The 19,922-nt window shown below is 44.8% G+C and overlaps 1 protein-coding gene across 2 annotated transcripts in view; it reads right to left on the bottom strand.

Annotated features, from left to right (window-relative positions):
• The window catches only part of ABCC5 (ATP binding cassette subfamily C member 5), a gene marked incomplete at both ends in the record, with an annotated part of 92,524 nt that overhangs the window by 51,895 nt on the left and 20,707 nt on the right, over nucleotides 1–19,922 (bottom strand). The window contains 9 exons of one of the 2 annotated variants that reach the window (XM_080696878.1): nucleotides 191–547; nucleotides 4,686–4,793; nucleotides 5,123–5,271; nucleotides 10,453–10,600; nucleotides 11,396–11,569; nucleotides 11,695–11,928; nucleotides 16,837–16,984; nucleotides 17,613–17,768; nucleotides 17,949–18,106. In XM_080696878.1, the coding sequence (XP_080553004.1) occupies nucleotides 191–547; nucleotides 4,686–4,793; nucleotides 5,123–5,271; nucleotides 10,453–10,600; nucleotides 11,396–11,569; nucleotides 11,695–11,928; nucleotides 16,837–16,984; nucleotides 17,613–17,768; nucleotides 17,949–18,106 (1,632 nt within the window). Of the gene's footprint in view, nucleotides 1–190; nucleotides 548–4,685; nucleotides 4,794–5,122; nucleotides 5,272–10,452; nucleotides 10,601–11,395; nucleotides 11,570–11,694; nucleotides 11,929–14,269; nucleotides 14,306–16,836; nucleotides 16,985–17,612; nucleotides 17,769–17,948; nucleotides 18,107–19,922 lie in introns of those variants that run through there. The other variant, XM_080696879.1, reaches the window with a different exon arrangement.

Here is a 19,922-nt window from a genome sequence, read left to right as displayed (position 1 = left end):
AAAATGAGTATCTCATAAAATCAGGTGTTAATTCTATTGCTAAATGCTTAAATACTCTCTTTGGAATGAGAGCTGGCCCAGTCTGTTCTTTAGTTCAAAAATCACTCATAGGCACAGAGCAGTTCGCTCTGGCAGATCGGGTGGCAGGGTGCAGGTGGGGAGGGTCGGGTCAGGGGGAGGGCCGGCTCACCTCTTGGATTTCCAAGTCAATGCTGTACAGCGCCCTCTGCAGGCGGAGGCTCCCCAGGTGGAGGTGCTTGCTGTCTTCCTCCTCAGGACTGGGCCGCTCGTCACTGTCCAGGAGGAGGTGGCCTTTCTGCTCTGCCAGCACTGCCTGATGCTCCGTGCGCTGCAGCTGCCTCGCCTTCTCTTTCTTGCCCCTGGCAGCCCGCTTGTCTTTTTTCAGTTTGGGGGTCAGCTTGGGCGAGTTCTGGATACTGGAGTGGGAGGAGTCCCATGCCAAGGTGGCATTTTTCATCTCTATCTTGATGTGAGGACTGGCTGGTTTGTTCTTTATCATGTGAACCTCTTCCATTAGAAACAAACTCTGATAGGAGTTGTGAGAGAGGTGCAAAGATGAGACACTGGATCAAGACCAGGGAGACACGCCTAGGGCGCACACTCACGTAGCAAAACACATCAGGCTATACAGTGGAAGGAAGCTGAAGGGCAAAAGGTAGCTCATTAGTGTAGCCTCGCCTCGGGCCCCTCATGGGTTCTAGGAACATGGGGGCAGCCTGGGGAGGAACAGGGGTCTTGTCTGCTGGCCCACCCTCTACACTAAACCGTATGCTAAGCAACCCCACTTAGTTTTTTTCTTCTTGTGTGTATGGTGTACTGGGGGGATTGAATCCAAGGGGCATTCTACTTCTGAGCTATACTCTCAGTCCTATTTTATTTTTTATTTGGAAACAAGGTCTTGCTAAGTGGCTGAAAGCCTCACTAAGTTGCTGAAGCTGGCCTCAAACCTGCAATCTTCCTGTCTCAGCCTCCCAAGTACTGGGGTTACAGGTATGTACCACCATGCCTGCCCCCTCCTCCCGTTTCTATCAGCCCAGTGTGGACATTTAACTAGCTGGCATGCAGAGCCCTGCTTTTGCTCCTGAGTTGCTGAGTATTAGGCAGGAAACTCAGAGGGCAGACTGATTCCCCCACCCAGACCCTCACCACCCAAGGCCTGCCCAGTTCCCTCACCCACAGCATGGCACTTGCCAGGAAAGGCTGAACGCAGACATCATGAGGCTTAAGTGGCTAGGGTGGGAAAAGAGGGTCTAAGGCTCTGTCTGCCATAGGGTACCACTTCTTGCCAAGACGGTTTCATGTCTTTAAAGCCCTGCCTGGGAACCTGTGAGAATTCAACCAAGCAAGGAGCAGGCTGTCATGGTGGCGAAGGGCATCTCCCTGAGAAGGTCTGGGAATGGAACCCAGAGGCATTCTACCTCCGGGCTACATCCCCTGCCCTGTTTTTCATTTTTTATTTTTGAAACAGGGTCTCACTAAGTTGCGGAGGGCCTCACTAAGTAGCTGAGGCTGTCCACAAACCGCGATCCTCCAGTCTCAGCCTCCTGAATGCTGGGATTATTAGCGTGTGCCACCACGCCCGGCTCCAGGATGACTTTTTTAAAAAGTTTTTAAAATGTAAAACATTAGCAAAATTTTCAAGAATTTTTACTTTTGGGGTCAGGATTCTTTGCTTAGTTACTAAGAACCCTAACCTAGTGTAAATTTTGCAGGTGCTATTAAATAAATAGTTTCTCATTCTCTTGTATCCTGAATGTCTAAGCTTGCTCTTTTCCTCCCTTAAATTACCACATCTTACTCATTCCTAATCCCCAATCTTCCCACAAGGGTCAGATTTCTAAATTTCCTAGATAATCTTCACTCTCAATCAATCTTAGGTTTAGTCCTTTTTCTGAAAATGGCCATTGGTTCGTTTAGAGCCTTCTTGAGAGATGAACACAAATATTTTGATCACCTTCAGAGAGTAAAAGTACATGCTGGGAGAATTTTCAGCACTTCCCTCCCCTAAAAAGTTATTAAAGGGATGAAGAGCATGTAGATCTTAATGAGCTGTGAAGAAATCTGCTCGTGCCCGCTCGTGCCCTTTCCCCATGCTTCCTCCCCATAGCCCTGCCCTCCACCAAGATTTGGGCTTCAGGTTGCCCTGCCCAGACACACTGAGACAGACAAGGGTCTCATGACACTTATAAGTACTTGGATCTGTATCTGCCAGGACAACAGACTCTTAGATGTACACAAACTATAAACCTCAACTTTACCATGGGACACAAACCATCAAAACATTACTTTCATTCACCAGACAAATTAGAACATATCAGTTGAGCAGAAGAGGACAGGATTTCCAGATAAAATATAAGATATAAGACACCCAGTTAAATACAGACTCTAGATTAATAATGAATACTTTTCAGTATATCCCATGCAGTATTTAATTGGGCAACCTGTGTTTTACTTTGCAAGCTACAAATAACTGCACTACACTGGCAACAACCCTGTGGCTTTTCACTGCCTTTCTATGAATTGTCTCTCCTAGAAAATTGTTCTCTCTTTTTCTACCCTTTATCCATACCAACCAGCAGGAAGTATGATTTTTCTGTGGGATACTCTTCCAGGACAGATCCAACAGAGGAAAGACTAAACTTGCTTATCTCTCAGATCCTCAACTCTGAGGAGAAAAGAGAAAGACGATGATGCAAATAAGAACCTGTGGGGTAAAAGCTGGCTCCACGCACCTTCACTGAATTGGAGCCCAAGTAAGAGACCAAATGGCAGGTCCCATCCTTGTTAATCTCTCATCTATTTCCTGGAGGAAGACAGGAGAGCAGGTGCCTTTGGAGAGATATAGTCTAAAGAACAGTCTTGTGGTTTTCAAAAGGCTGCCTCAGATGGTGCCCAAGGATGATTTCCACTAATGAATTCAGAAACATTTATAATGAACAGCTCCTTCCCCAACCCTAATGAAATCAGTGTCATTCTAATTAAGGAGCACATGAAGATAATGAGCAAGAAACAGCTTAGAGTTGGGGAAGGATTAGTGATAAATGCTTGTTATCTTGGGTCAAGCGTTTACTTTAAATGTGTTGGGGGAGGCTTGAAAAGAGGCCTAAGACAAAATAGAACTGAAGCCTCATGGGGCATAAAATTGAGCTGTGGGTGACTTTGCTTTTATTAACTCTCATGCTTCCTGGATAGAGGAAAGAACTGTAAATGAAATGTCACCTGCTAATACAAGTCCTCACCAATAAGTGATAAGAAGAAAGCCCTCAAAACACAAGGGGAGAACAAAACCACACTATTTTCTCACAATTCTTCATCCAAAATCCAACCAAATACATCCACTAACAAGGATGTAGAAACGAGGGTGGGCAGGGAGACTTCTGGTCAGAACCTTTCTTCAATGACTGGATATTGCAGGTTCAGCAAGACTCTGATTGCCATTAGACCATTTCTTTCCATGACTCTGGCTCTTGTCCTTCTAGCAGCCAGGCTGGGAAGAAGAGCATGGACATGGGTGCCTTATGGAGGACTAACTTTAAGACACCTGATTAACTATGAATAAGTAGATAATATTAAGCATGGGAAGGTACTCTCTAGTCTTAACAGGGAAACCCAATATGTTTCCCCCTGAGCTCTAAGGTGGTGATACCCATCCTTCAAATACCTAAGCTTCAAGGCTGGGCGTGGTGGCGCACGCTTGTAATCCCCGCGCTTGGGAGGCGGAGACAGGAGGACTGCGCAGGTTCGAAGCCAGCCGCGCTGGCTTAAGAGACCCTGTTTCCAAAAATAAAAAAGTATAAACTAGGTCTGGGAGTGTAGCCGGAGGTAGAAGGGTTTCCAGGAACCCCAGTACCACCAAACAAACAAAACAAAAACAAAACAAAAAAAAATCCCTAAGCTTCAAGCCTTCATGTCACCAAAATTCCTTTCATATTGTTCTCAACTGGCCAAGAAAAATGAGCAGGAGCCCAGAAGCAACACTGTCAAGGAACTTCAGCCCACACAGCACTGCTCCTTTTTTAAAAAATTAAATGTTAATCACTTTCAAATATCTATCTCCCTCCACCCTCTTGTATCATGTATCTGTATTACTCTGAAGCCACAGAGCGCACAGTCAAGGCAGGACCAACTAATCAGCTGCAAGGGAAAAAACTGATACTTACTTAACTGTACTTCTCAACACGATCTAGACTTATGACTACTTCCATGTCACTGCATTCCCTGAATGCTAAGTGGCAGCCACAGGGCAGGAAAAAGAAAGTAGCAAAAAAAGACAGTAGATCAGCCTATTAAAACAACAGCAGCAATGACGAAGGGGAGGAAAAGCTGACAGTCACCTGGCAGTTCCAGTCTTCTGGGCTTAAATCACTCAGAGGCCCTATAAGTTGACATACATACACGTCAGGCCTATGTTAAAGGGGGTCCTCTGAGAAGGAAGGCTGAGCCCTGGACCAGGCCATCCAGGAAAGTCAGACTTCAGAATACAAGTTAACTAGTCTAACCCCCTAATTCAGTCTCCTCCACGGCCCCCTTTCTTATCAACTTGCCAAAAGGCCCCAGGCGAATCAGAGCCAAGAGTGGCCAGCTGCGTGGTTCCTTGGAATCGAGTAGCCCTGAGTTGTGCCACGGGCAGGTCCTGGCACGGGGAGGGGCAACGAACCACTTACCTTAAATCTGTCAACAGCCACTGATGCTTCTGAGAGGGACTTCACTGAGAACGGTGTCACTTTCAAAGCAAAAGTCATGGAATTGAAGACAGTCACCACTGTGAAAGCCTTAAGACAGGAAAAGATGAGAAACTGGGCATGATCAAGCTGTGCGGCTAAAATAACGAGACATCAGCAATTTCCTTTCAGGTGGTAGGAAGCCTGCAACTTGGCTGCCAGTCAGAGGTATTTCTTATAAGGTAGGATTTTATGAGATCTTCAACTAAAATTTTCAGTAAATGTGAACCACAGATTGATCTGTATTTTCAGAATTTAACCCGATCTTAGGCTGACTACAAATGATCCACCTACTTGTGTGTAAGAGCCAGCTTCCCACTCTTGCACTTCTCAGCACAATCAAGTAAATGACTTGATGTCCCCAGCCTAGGGTCCCCTACCTGTGCTGCTGTTAGGTCGAAGCCCAGGGTCATGTGAACAGAGAATGTCACCACGCTGGCGATCACCACCACGATGGGCGCCACCCCAACTGTGATGCTCTGAAAGTATCCGGCTTTCTCCAGGATTCGGCGCTCCTCCTCTCGGATTTCTATGAACAAAAAGCAAGCCACCTTCAAAGCAAGTCGAAAGAAACCCTGAGGCATTGTTCTTATACCACCAAACAAGACTCAGCCCTGAGCCTGAGGTCTGAAATGCATGAAGTCACAGAAAGAATCTAACAGAAAGCATCAATACATATGAGTACACCGATTATCTGCTTTTTCTGATTGTTTTTGGAGGTCTCTTGGGTATAGAAGAAATGAGCACTGATTTTATTTACAATTGACAGTTTTGTTTACCTGGTTGTTTATTGATTTTGCCTCAGGAATCATAGGAAAGACTACCAACAGAACTGGAGCATTAAAAAAGTGCCTGATTCTAGCTGGGTGTGATGGCACATGCTTGTAATCCCAGCATTTGGGAGGCTGAGATGGGAGGACTGCAGTTCTTGAACAGCCTCAGCTACTTAGTGATACCCTTTGCAACTCAGTGAGACGCTGTTTCAAAATAAAGAATAAAAATTAGGGCTGGGAGTGTAGCTCAGAGGTATAATGCCCCTGGATTCAATCCTTGGTACTGAAAAAAAAAGTGTCTGATCACCCAGGCATGGTGGCACACCCCTGTAATCCCAGTACTCAGGAGGCTGAGACAGGAGGATCGCAGGATTGCCTCAGCAGGTAGTGAGACTCTCATCAACTTAGTGAGACCCTATTAAAAAAATAAACAAACTGGAACTGGTGGCGCATGCTTGTAATCCCAGTACTTGGGAGACTAAAATCATAAGAGTGCTAAAGACTAGGGAGTGAGAAGTAGGGCAATAAGATGGCAAAGTATTTTTAAATATAAAAATGATTGTTCCAGCTGGGCGTGGTGGCGCACATTTGTAATCCCAGCACTTCAAAGGCTGAGACAGGAGGATCATACGGGTTCGAAGCCAGCCTCAGCTACTTAGTGAGGCTCTCAGCAACTTAGTGGGACCCTGTTTCCAAATAAAATATAAAATAGGTCTGGGAGTATAGCCCGAAGGTAGAAAACCCCTGAGTTCCACCCCCAGTACCACCAAAAAAAAAAAAAAAAAAAAATTGTTCTGAGAGGCTATGCATTGACCCTGATAGTATTACACTGCTCACAGTGTCTTCAGAGACAGTTTGTAACTCATATAAAAAAACTAAATACAATCCCAAGCACTGCAAAACAAACAAGCAAGCAAAAAATAAATAAACCCCCCTGAACTTGCTGCTGCTTTAACAGTGTTCATATATCTTGCCATGTGTACAATAACACTGTATGTGTGTGTGTGTGTGTGTGTGTGTGTGTGTCTATTGCTGGGGATGGAACCCAGGAGCATTCTACCTTCGAGCTACACCCCCCAACCCAATTTTTATTCTTTTTTTTTTTTGTGGTACTTGGGGGTGGAACCCAGGAGCTTTCTACCTCCGGGAATACCCTCAGCCCTATTTCATAATTTATTTGGAAATAGGGTCTCACTAAGTTGCTGAGAGCCTTACTAAATAGCTGAGGCTGGCTGAGAACCTGTGCTATCCTCCTGTCTCAGCCTCCCAAGCGCTGGGATTACAAACTTAATCTTTATTTTGAAACAGGGTCTCACAACATTGCAGAGAACCTCACTAGTAGCTGAGGCTGGCTACAAACTTGTGATCCTCCTGTCTCAACCTCCCAAGTACTGTATTACAAGTGTACGCCACCATGCTCGGCTAAGAATGCTCCTTTCAAGATGCAAAACAGAGAGCTGGAGGATGATTAAAATTTAAGAGATCACAGAACTACAGAATCTGGGAGCCATAGAGGCCATGAGCAGTCATCCTGGTATCCACATGCTTGGCAAATGTCCATCTGGAATCCATTTGTTCCATTCTGCTGGAAACAAATTCACCATGTAACAAAGCAGCCTCATCCACTGCTTGACACCTGGAAGTCACTTCTAAGGGTTTCTTAACAGCTTTCATTAATAACTGCAGAGCCCAAGCCGGGTGTGATGGCACATGTTTGTAATCCCAGTACTTGGGAGGCTGAGACAGGAGGATTGCAGGTTTGAAGCCATCCTCAGCAGCTTAGTGGGACCCTGTTTCCCAATAAAATATAAAATGGTCTGGAGGTATAGCCTGTAGGTAGAAGGCCCCTAGGTTCCATCCCCAGTGCCACAAAAACAAAACAAACAAACAAAAAAACTGCAGAGCTCAAGCCGGGCGTGGTGGCACATGCTTGTAATCCCAGTACTTGGGAGTCTGAAACAGGAGGATCCCAGGTTCGAGGCCAGCCTCAGCTACTTAGTGAGCGCCCCCTCCCCGCCCCCTAACTTAGTGAGACCTTGTTTCAAACTAAAGAATAAAAAAATAGGACTGGGTATAGCTTGGAGGTAGAATGCCCGTGGATTTAATTCCCAGTACTGCAAGACAAACAAACAAACATACAAAAACTGCAGAGTCTAGAATTAGACACAAGTTTCCGAGGGTTTAATCAATGAAACTAAACAAAGCTGTCTTGATTTCAATATGATATTTCTTTTTTTTTTTTTTTTTTTTTTGGTGGTATTGGGGGTGGAACCCAGAGGCTTTCTACCTCCGGGCTATACTCCCAGATCTTTTTTCTATTTTATTTGGAAACAGGGTCTGACTAAGTTGCTGAGAGCCTCACTAAGTAGCTGAGGCTGGCTTTGAACCCACGCGATCCTCCTGTCTCAGCCTCCCAAGTGTGGGGATTACAAGCGTGCGCCACCACGCCTGGCTCAACATGATATTTCTAACTCACATAAAATATTAACAATACTGGATTCGACCAGTTTACCATGAAATTATGTTCACTAACAACTTTTGTAGTTTTAATTAAAATTAAGGTTAAATGGCTGGGCGTGGTGGCGCATGCTTGTAATCCCCACTCTTGGGAGGCTGAGACAGGAGGATTGCACAGGTTCAAAGCCAGCCTCAGCTACTTAGTGAGACTTTCAGCAACTTAGTGAGACCCTGTTTCCAAATAAAGTATAAAATAGGTCTGGAAGTATAGCCCGGAGGTATAAAAGCCCCTGGGTTCCACCCCCAGTACCACACACACAAAAAAAAGGTTAAGGTTAAATGTACCTAAGTACTCTTTATTTTTCGTGGCATGGGAGATTAAGTCAAGAAGCATTCTACTCTGAGCTACAACCCCAGCTCTATTTTATTTTTTATTTTGAAACAAGATCTTACTAAGTTGTAGAGCACCTCATTACATTGCTGAGGATGGCCATGAGCCTAAGATCCTCCTGTTTCAGTCTCCCAAGAACTGGGATTACAAGCATGTGCCACTATGTCTGGCCACATTGTTTTTTTTAAACTCAAAAGTGCCTTCAAATATATCTTTCCTTAGCTGAGACATGGAGTCTACTTTGTAGCTGATGTTGTCAGTACCCTACCATGAAGTAAATTTAGTACACCTGTGCACGTGTGTGTGTGTGTGTGTGTGTGTGTGTGTGTGTGTGTTGCTGGAAACTGAACAACTGGACCCAGGAGAGCATTCTACCTCTGAGCTACATCCCTATCCCTATTTTTTATTTGCAAAAAGGATCTCACTAAGTTGCTGAAACTGACTTTGAAACTGTTCTATCTCAGCCTTCCAAGTACTAAGGTTACAGGTATACACCATCACCCTGGCTGCACCCTTGTTTCCTTTTTTAAAATACTTTTATTGGTTATTGGTGCACTGTAGCCTCACATCATAATATAGTTTAGAGTGATAGGGACACACATGCACATTGCACTTAGTGAGTTTCCACGCTTCCTTTTTTTTATTTTTTTATTTTTTAATTTTGGTGATACTAGGAATCGAATCCAGGGACATTCTACCTCTGGATTATACTTCCAGCCCTATTTTATTTTGTATTTTGAAACAGGCTTTTGCTAAGTTGCTAATTGCCTCACAAAGTTGCTGAGACTGTTCTCAAAACTGAAATTCTCCTGTCTCAGCCTCCCAAGTACTGGGATTATAGGTGTATGCCAACACACATGGAAAGAACCGTTTCTTAAAAACAAATAAGTGCTAAACCAGGTGTGCTGATGCACGCTTATAGTCCCAGCCTCAGTTACTCAGTGAGCCCCTCTGAAACTCAGTGAGACCCTGTTTCAAAATAAAGAATAAAAAATAGGGCTGGGGTGTACCTTAGAGGCAGAATGCCCCTGGGTTCCGTCCCCAGTACTGCAAAAAACAAACAAATAAAAAAATAAGTGTTATCAACAAGAGTAACAAGAAAATTAATAAGTATATCCTCCTTAAATCTCACCAGTTTTAAGGCTCATTGTTCCAACTTTAGTTGAGATCTTTTTGAATGCCCATTCAGTATTAATTATTCCTTCCAGCTTTGTGGCATTGACATATTTATGCTTGCACTGAATTTACAGATCAGGATGGGACCAGACCCTGAAAATCCTGTGACTCAACATAAATCAATCATTTAAAAAAATAAAAGTCAGCGGGGCGTGGTGGCGCACACTTGTAATCCCCGCACTTGGGAGGCTGAGACAGGAGGATCACACGGGTTCAAAGCCAGCCTCAGCTACTTAGTGAGGCTTTCAGCAACTTAGTGGGACTCTGTTTCCAAATAAAATATAAAAAAGGTCTGGGAGTATAGCCCGGAGGTAGAAAGCCTCTGGGTTCCACCCCCAGTACCACCAAAAAAATTTTAAAAATAAATAAATAAAACAATCAAGCCCCTAGTGATTTGCTGGACTTATGCTGGACTAGCCTCAGTGCATTCAAAACCACAGGGCAGAGGGGTCAAATGTGTCCACTGTATATCCTCATGGACAGATCAGAAAATCCTGGCACGGGTTAAGAGTGTATAGAGGTTTTGAAATGGAATTATTCTAACCTATGTTATCTTGGGAAAATTACCATTTTTTCAGGTCTCAATTTCCTCATCTGTGAGAAGGGGTTACAGGTCACATCTCTAAGATTCTTTTTACCACATGTGGTGGCACACACATGTATCCCAGTACTTGGGAGGCTGAGACAGGAGGATCAAAGATTCGAGGACAGCCTTAGCATCTTAGTAAGGCCCTCCACAACTTAGTGAGGCCCTGTTTCAAAATAAAAAAGAAAATAGGGCTGAAGGTATAGTTCAGAGATAAAATGTCCTGGGTTTAATCCCCAGTACTATAAATAAATAAATAAATAAATAAATAAATAAATAAATAAATAAAACAAATATCACATGCACATAGGAAATATGTAGACTCACTTTGAACACTCTGAGAAAATGCTTTGACCCAGGCATACATTTTAATAAATTTAATATAAGTGAGAACTTCATTCATCTTCTGGACACGGTCATCTGTGGCAGCCACACACTTTCTTCTGAAATATGCGGTGAGCCGTGACACAAACATCTGAAAGGGAAAGCAGCACCATTCAAACTGGAGGGCGACCTGAATGCTCAGCCGTCCCAAAGAAAAGGAGTATGTAAGCCTGCTTTCTTGGGGACAGGCTGTATTTCATGTAGTTGGATTTAGATTTTTTAAATACAAATGATCTATTTGGCCGGGCGTGGTGGCGCACGCTTGTAATCCCAGCACTTGGGAGGCTGAGACAGGAGGATCACACAGGTTCAAAGCCAGCCTCAGCTACTTAGTGAGGCTCTCAGCAACTTAGTGAGACCCTGTTTCTAAATAAAATAAAAAGAAGGTCTGGGAGTGTAAGCCAGAGGTAGAAGGCCCCTGGGTTCCATACTCAGCAGTGGGGGGAAAAATTGATCTATTTAGTTATAAGCAAATATTGTTTAACTCTTATCTCTTTGTAGGTAGTGAAAACAAATAAGGATTTGTTTTCACAGCAATTGAGTGCTACCAAAGTGGAAACAGGAGAGCAGTGGCGCTACCCAGACACAGAGTAACTCAAACACTCCTGTGTACTAGGGCAGGGTTTACCTGCTGGCCTTCTCCTTTGCTCAGACTCTTTTTTTTAGTGTCACTGGGAGCCATTTCCTTTATGCAAGTGGCACCTTATTTCCTCTTGAGTTGAAACTCTGCCCGTATGGACTGAGCACTGTCTAGCTCCAGTCTTTCCCCAATCAGGTACCCGCTTAGAGGACATTTTCAATTGGAGGCTGATGCCTACGATAATCCAATGGAAGTAACTGTCTCCTAACGAGACGCTGCCAAGAAGCAGCTGGGAGGCTTACTCACCATTGCTGGATAAAACAGGATAAAAACAGCAGATCCCAGGAAGCCTGTCGGTCCCAGAATGATCACATTATAAACCATGCCCAAGATAGCAACAACAGGTCCTCCGGCCAACAGGCTGCCGACAGCAGCTGCCTCAAACATCCTCTGCCCATCATTGGAGCAAATATTGATGAGCTACAAGACACAAAGAGGGGTAAGAGGACACAGATCACAGGAAGATGAGGGGCACAGCAGGCCCTGGGGGAGGAGGAACAGGAGCTGGGAACTTGCTCTCTCCTGGGAGGCATCCCTGGACGCACCTCACCCAGGGACTTCTCTTTAATGTTCTTCAACTTAAGGATCTTCTTAAATGCCATGGTTAGGATGGCCCCCCGCAAGCGGACACCAGTTCGGTAATTCAATGCCCAAGTCAGTGCAAGAGACCAGGACCGCACCACTTCTGTCAGAAGGAGGCCCAGGACCAACAGCAAGCTGTACTGCAGGTTAGACTCTGTTGCCTGGGTGTACTCCAAGAGGTGTTTCACCACGAAGGCCTACAGGGAGAAACATACACCGCCGTCAACATCCCCACAGCACCGCCACAAGGCCACAGTGTTATGTTAAGTTAGAAAGAGTCGGCTGCTCCATGGCCCAGTGATCAGTGTGCAAGCTAAGAGGAATCTTCTTGGAGAACCAAATACCACCTGTGACCAGTCTGCAGCAATCTCCTCAGGGCACTGTGCAAGAGGAGGGTATAATCTGAACCTTTTCCCCCTTAAGGACATCATCCAAACCATTACTCTTTCTAATGTAACATAAACCTGTCCATGAGCTGAAATTAATTCTAAACACATAGTCATTCCGAAGTATATATTTGACCTTATTCCAGTATCTCCACACATGGATACATGTCTTTAAATGAAACTAAGACCTTTCTTTGTATCGTTTCAAACGTGCTTATTTGATAAAAAGGAACAGTGTACCTACAGTTGTACTGGGGAAGAGTGAGAAGTGCATTTGCAAAACATTCCTGAAAATAAACATCAGCAGTTTAATAGTACAGAAGAGAGCAAACAAAGCAGGCTAGCAAACATCCAGAGACCCTCCCCCGGGCCCGCCCCGCGCCCCCTCCCTCCCGAAAACAAAAACATGTTACCTCAGGTAGCATATGTCTAACACCACCTGCAGGGAGGGAAGGCGGCCGGCCCCAAAGAACCACGAGTGCCGCCTCCAGCTCTGAGGTCCTGCGCCGCCGGAGCACACACTCACACAGGCACATTCAGCAACAGTATTAAATACCAGCAAGTGGGAAGTAATGTGCTTTTATTGAAAATGAAAAAATATAAAGGTACCATCTTCAAAGAGCATCTCACAAACACCGTACAACAGCAGGAGCATTGTAGTAACATTCAGGGGACATACAGAGCCAAGTTATACAGGGCTAGCCATCTAACAGCGCATCCGGCCTCCGGCTGTTGTTTAACTACACACAGTGGAAATACAGAACAGAAGCAGTATCTGTTTCCAGAGTCCGAAGTGGTACATCAGGCTGACAGCCATGCAACTGGTCAGGGCTCCTGACGCTGCAACGATTCTGCAATGGAGTAGATTCTCTAGGAATAAAGACCTGGCTGCTAAGGAAAGAGAATTAAAAAAAAACAAAACTAAAAATTCCCTACAGAGGCACTCTGCTTAGAACTGCTGGTACTACTGATGCTCTAGGCTGTGAAGAATTACCTCTGCCTGGGACAGAATATGAAACTCTAGGCCTCGAGGAAAAACTGCTGGCATCCTTCGGAGTCTTTGCAAGTCTTTGTAGCTAAAACAGATCTTGGCAAAAATAAAACCCAGCGAACCACAACAAAAGAGAGCCAAACCAATCTCCCACCCTAAAGGAAGAAAAAAATTTAACACCTACCCACCCGTCTACCCCAGCTCCTTACAGCAAAGTTAGTGCCGCTGTAAACCAGCGCTGAACGACAGACGAAAATGGAGGCCAGACGCAATCGTCCTGAGGTGGCTAATGCTGAATTCCAGAACCCAGACTCTCCCTGGGTGAATGTGTAGGTCTCATTTTTTTCCTGAGAGTAACTTAATATCAGTCGTCCACTAGGCCCTAGGAGATCCCCAACAATCAGATTTATGTCAAGTCCCACTAAATCCGAGATTTCAGATTCTAAGAACTACTGTACTCCACCTCTCCCCTTCCTCTGATTGATTTTAGGTTATATCCAGTGTTTGGGCCCCCATTGCACACAGCTGGGCTGTTAGCAAGAAGATTGGCTTCTTTTCCAGTATGCATCCAAAATGCAGAACTGAGTCACAGGGCCAAAGCCCCTTCTCCTCCCGTGAAGCTGGGAACTCAGTACGATGGCATGCGGTGAAGCACTTTGTCACACACCGCGGCACTGATGGTACGGTCTCCAAAGGAAGGCGTGAAAGGGCAGCAGGCTGTTGTTTGGGGGTCCTTCCTTCCCATACCTTTAGAGTGCCATTTTCAGCATGGGGCAAGAGCATCAGCACCTCCCAGAGGGGAGGAACAGGGAAGGTAATAGACATAACAAATGTTTACACTACGTAAAACTTTCAAAGAGGGGAAAAGAGGAAACAGCAGATTAGAGAACTTTCAACACATGGAGTTTAAAAAAAAAAGCAACGACATTTCAAACTATTTTGTATGGCAGAAAGGAAGAAAGAAAGAAAAAAAGGCTTCCATGAGCAATCCAAACACAAAATTCAGTTTTCAAAAAATTACAAATTTGTTATTTAAATCTAAACAGACTGGGAAAAAGTCGAGACTGTCAGTATAGCTGTCTGGCTGTGGAAAGCATTCCCAGTGAATAAACATTACCTTACCTGAACTCTTGGCGAGAGATTCTGCCCAGCTCGACTCTCTCATTCTGACCGCAGAATACAGCCATCCTGAAAATTCTAAAGAACAGCTTCTGTCACTGGTCCCACTACAGAGAGATTCCCCCCAAGTCCAGATCCTGACAGCACCAAGCGAGCTGCAGCTGGAGAGAGGCTGGAGGGGTAGGGACTTACCTCTCTAAGCTTTTCACTGTGCTTCCCAGGCCCTGGGGCTGAGCTAGAGCTCACCAAGAGATGGCACCGCGAGGCGGCCTACTCTTGTGGTCTATGGGCGGATGCTAACTTCACACACAGATCCTACATCAGGCCTGGTCTTTTCAAAGCTATCTTAGTCCAAGAAGGCCTGAAAGCATCCCTGCAAGTTTAGCCATTTGGTTCCTCATCTGGGTCCGGACTATACCCTAGAGATTCTAGCTCTCAGTCAACACCCTCATGATCCCTGGGGGCCCTGCATGGAGCACTAGTCCACCAGCATCACCAGAACCTTGGATCACTTTGATGTGCATGACCAGCACCAGCTAACCAGTAATTCAAAACACACACATATGAAAATCACAACTTGTGTCTCATCTGTTCTGTGTGTGGCTACCAAGGTTTGGTGAGACCAGGAGGTAGGGGGAACAAGAAATAAACAGTCCTATATTTGAGGAACCTATAGTTTGAGGAGTCTGGTTAGGTTTGTTTTTTTGTTTGTTTGTAATGGTACTAGGGATTGAACCCAGGGGCATTCTACCTCCAAGCTACACTCCCAGTCCTTTTTTATTTTGAAACATGATCTCGCTAAGTTGCTGAGGCTGTCCTTGACCTGTGATCCTCCAGAATTAGCCTCTCAAGTACTGTATCACAGGTGTGAGCCAACACACCTGGCTGGGAAACCTGTTCTTATGTAGGTTTAAGAATGGATTAAACCAGTTTGAAAATCATGCCAGATTAGGAAATGTGCAAAAATTTTAAAAGGATGTTTTTCAAAAGGACTAAAGTCCATACACAGGTTTGCTTGCTGCTAGTACTAATCTCAAAACTAGCCTGATTCTTTGATTGCCAATTTAAAAAAAAGTGAATCAAAACTGAGTTAAAAAAAAAAGTCTGCATTGTTTACACTTTTAGATCTTTTTTCTCAATCAAAGAGAAAACAAATCGGATATGTCTATTTCTTTCTCAGATGTCCCAGAATGGAAGCCCATGAGAGAACACTGGTCCTGAGCTGCTCTTCCCATGGGGGCAGAGGAGGGAAATACACTGTCTTCCTGCTTCGCTGACATCTAAAGGAGTTTTCTAGAGGTTAGCAACCCAGTGCGCTGCATCATAAATGACAGATTAAGAAATATAGAGATGCTCAAGGGAGTGAGCTCAAAGCCACCAAGCCAAACATGCATAGGTAACTTTTTTCCCAAATAAAAAAATTAAAATCTCAACAATCCATGGTATTTTTTTTTAGAGGACAATGGAATCAAGAAAGCCTTTCATCACTTTATCAGGAAAACCTGCATACTGTTGGCCAGATGAAAGAATTCTGTGAAGGATGAGAGCAGCCACCTGCCCTGTAGTGAAACAATGACAGAAGCTCTTCTTGGGGAGCTGGCTCTATGGAAATGTTTGCCATTTTGTCAGTAATATAACAGAACATAACATTTTGGTTATATGGTCCCTTTTATTTAAAACTTATATAAATGTGTGTTAGTCAATTAATATAGAAACTCAATACCAAAAAAAGCAGTATTCTCTGCTTGAGAGATCAAAACTTTAAAAAAAATCAGACATTTTAAAAAGCAAAATGAAAACAAAACTGTAAATTAGTTTTACCTAATCACCATGCATCTTAGGCACATACTTACCAAAACCATGAACCTCCAGCTTAACCACACAAGGAAAATGCACAGTATAAGCAGTACTATTGCTCCGATGCCTCAAGGCAAATATGCAGAGAATAAATTTAATCAAAATCTCAAGTGTAAGGCAGCACAGCAGGTATAAGAAATAGATGCCCAGAAAACGGTGAATGTCCAAGGCTCCCCTACCTACTCTGCTTCCACACAGACTAAGAAAAGCCATGCTGCCACCCCAACACTTGCCACAGTTTATACTGTACACCAAACTCTGAAATGGACTCAGGTCGGAATAAAAACCTTGACAGTCCTCCAGCTTCTTCAGGGCTTGCTAAAGAAGCTGACCCAGCAAACATGGTCACTCTGGCACGGGCTTACCAGCCCCTGCCGCACAACGCTGCGCTCACCCACTCACAGCACCAAGACACATCTACTCAGACCAAGACTGTCACTTCACGTCCATACAGAACCAACAAGCATGGTCCTGTGCAGAACCAGGACCCACTCAATGTCACCCCCGCCCCAGAAAGCAAGTCGATTCTGTTTCTTCTCTCACAGCACTGCCCCTTCATCCTTTCAGCTGCCAAGGAGCCACCATTCACTCCCAAATCCACAGCCTTTCAATAGACCTGGAGGCATCTTAGAGTCTAAGGCCACTAACTAGCTCACAGGTGAGCACAACTCCTGCAACAGAATGAGACAGTTAAAGCTGGCCGTGTGAGGCCCCTGGAGACAGACGGTCAGAAAGGATGTGTTACAACTTACTGGTCCACTGAAGCCGGCCAGCTGCGTGATCATCAGGCACACGATGGACAGGACGAGCCTGGTGCGGCAGAAGATCCACACAACCCTGCGCAGGGAGGCGGCGTCTGGCCCAACTTCATTCACCTCTTCTTGCCACAGTCTCTCTAGTCTTAACAAGGGCACATGTTCTCCGTTACGCATCTCCCCAGGAAAAAAACAACCCTAGCTTCCTTTCTGCCATGCCTTTGGTCTCCAGACCCTGTCACTACGCACACAAGTCTCTCCTTTAAAATTATGCACATATTCTTCACCTTCTGGAGAATTCCCTTCCCAGGCAAGTGCAGAAAACGGTGAGAACAAAGCCTCGCTTTCCACCCCAAAAAAGGTCTATCCCTGAACAAAAGGTATTTGTGGATAACAACTTCCTTCCTCAAGGGTCCCAGACCTTTCTGAAGGATCCTGTGTAAAATGCAAAATTGGAAACTAGCTTTTAATCATACAGTCAGCTACCACAAAAATGTACTCTGTCACAAGGCAGCGATATAATCTCCCTGCAGACTCAGGAAGAGAAGCGGGGCTGAGAGAGAGAGAGAAAGCCCGTGGTTAAAACAGGATTAGAGTAAAATAGGAGATAAAGCTTCAGAGCAAAGGGAAAGCCATGCCCAGGCTACCCGCCCTTCTCCAGGATAGCTCGGCTCCTTAAAGGACAGAGCTGTGGCCTCCACTGCCAACCACCCTGCTAGCCCACAGTCTAGTACCCAGGATGGGGGGGACCAGGGCAGGTCAGAGACGCCTACCTTCGGCAGTTCACATCGGAAGACTCGAACTTGGACAAAGACCACACGTCCTCCATTAAGAGCTCCCCCTTCTTGTGGGCCACACGGGCCAGAGGAGACAGCCATGAAAACGTCATACAGGAGAAGAGCCCAGCGTTGTCCACTGGGTGCTGGTGTCTAAGGACAGAAACCAAAACCACAAAACTGTAAACATGCACTGAAAAGCCAGTATGCAAAATACACTGTGCAGTAAACAGAGCTCGTGCCTAAAAACAGGTCTCCCAACTACCCTACTCTTAGTCCCATTTTCCAAAAACACTTCTGGTGCTTTGTGGATTACGCAGCAGAGCCTCTTACTTGGAAGTGGTCCGGATGGGTTTCAGGGTGCTCAAGCCATGATGGTACTTTCCCTTGGGATGCTCCTCATCTAGAATTCTGAGCTGAGAGTGCATGGAGACATCCAGGGAAAGGCCTTCTGCTCGTGCTGCTGTTTCCAAGGCATCCTGGCATTCCAACTGTTCCAAGAGGGAGGAAGAGAGACAAGAGCACAGCTAATGAGCATTAGCTAAACAGGAGAGGACAATCCACCTGCAGACCACTTGCCATCAGGGCAATCCCAGGGTCAGGGGCCCACACACTAACTCAGTGGAATGAACCTACCATCAAACATTAAGCCAGTCCTTTAAGATTGTTCAATTTTTTTTTTTTGAGCATTTTTAGGTTTACAGAACTGAGCAGAAAGTACAGAAAATTCCCACATGCCCTCATCTCCTCCCATTAACATCTTCCAGTAGGTGACATACTTGTTAGAAGCAATGAGCCAACACTGAAATGGCTTATTAACTCAAGTCCATAGGTTCCTGTTGGATATCCTAAACATGTATCTCTTTTTTTATTACCCAATTCTTTTATTTTCTATTTTCCAGTGTGTTCTGAGAGTCAATCACTTTGTTACTAACTGCAAATTTTGTTGCTCATTTTCTATGACAAAAACTCTACAATCTGCTCCAATTAAACATACAAAAAGAGCCAGATGTACACTTGTCTCCCACTCTGATCAGTAACAGGGAGCGCAGGACATGGGTTCTGAGCTAGCTACCCAGCTAAGGAGCTCCCACACCCACGCTCCTGCAGCACGCTGCAGAGGATCTCAGGAGCTGAAATACAAAGCCACACGTACTCATTGTACTTACACTTACTGTACTTACTGTACTTATAAATGGTAATTGATTAGAGTGGGACGTGATGGCACACACCTGTAATCTTGGCACTTGGAAGGCTGAGACAGGAGATCCCAGGTTTGAGGCTAGCCTCAGCAACTTAGTGTGGCCTTGAGCAACTAGTCAAGACACAATTTCAAAATAAGATAGGGCTGGAGTTATAGCTCAGAGGTAAAACAGCCCTGGCTTCAATCCCTAGTAACACAGTAACACACAACACACACACTCACACACACACAAATTGATTAGATTAAGGAAAGTATATGTAATAAAAGATATGACTGCAGCAGAATAGGGTGAACCAAGACTCTGGACACATCTATCCCCAATTACTCTACAGGTCAAAGCTTATGGTTTTGTGTTGCAGAAACAAAAGCAGCTTCATTTTCCTCCACTTCCTTCTTTCTTTTTTCTCTCCCACTAGTGAAATACCTTGCCACAAATTTTTCCAGCAGTTATTGTGAGGAAACAACAAACAACAAATCCCACCCCCAAGTCAAGAAAAGTTCAGTGGAATAGCACCTGACATACAATGCCTTGCAAAAAGTGTAGTTTCTATTTTTATACACCACCTCTTTCCCATAGAAAACAGAGACAACTCAAGAATTAGCAGAACGGAAAGAGTAGAATTTGTGTATAGGGGTCACATGAATGCCTGGACCAATCAACAGAATGGCTTTAGCTAATCGCATGGTTGTGTGTCTTTTACTTACTTACTTATTTTGGTACTGGAGGTTGAACCCATAAGCATTCTATCTCCGAGATACACCTCAGCCCCATTTTATTTTTAATTTTGAAACAGGTCTCACTAAGTTGCTGAGGGTGACCTTGACCATTTCATTTTCCTGTCTCAGCCTCCCAAGCACTGGGTTATGGGTATGTGCCGCCACACCCATGCCAGGCCAGTCAACCAGTCAGGCGTGTATCTTTAGATAACTGCTTGGGGTGGGCATGGTAGATAACTGCTTGGAATCAAGAAAGTACACAGCCCAGGGAAGCAAATTTTGGCAAAGGCAAGGTAAACTAGGCTTCAAGAAAATAACAGCACAATGAAAATGAGTCAACACCAAGAAAATAATTCATATAAAAAGTCCCTTGTAGGGAATATGGC

The sequence above is a fragment of the Muscardinus avellanarius genome, assembly GCF_963383645.1.
Source record: "Muscardinus avellanarius genome assembly, chromosome: 5".
In the NCBI taxonomy this organism is placed as follows: Eukaryota; Metazoa; Chordata; class Mammalia; order Rodentia; family Gliridae; genus Muscardinus; species Muscardinus avellanarius.
The sequence above is the reverse complement of the archived record's forward strand: the minus strand, read 5'-3'. Positions and strand labels throughout refer to the sequence as shown.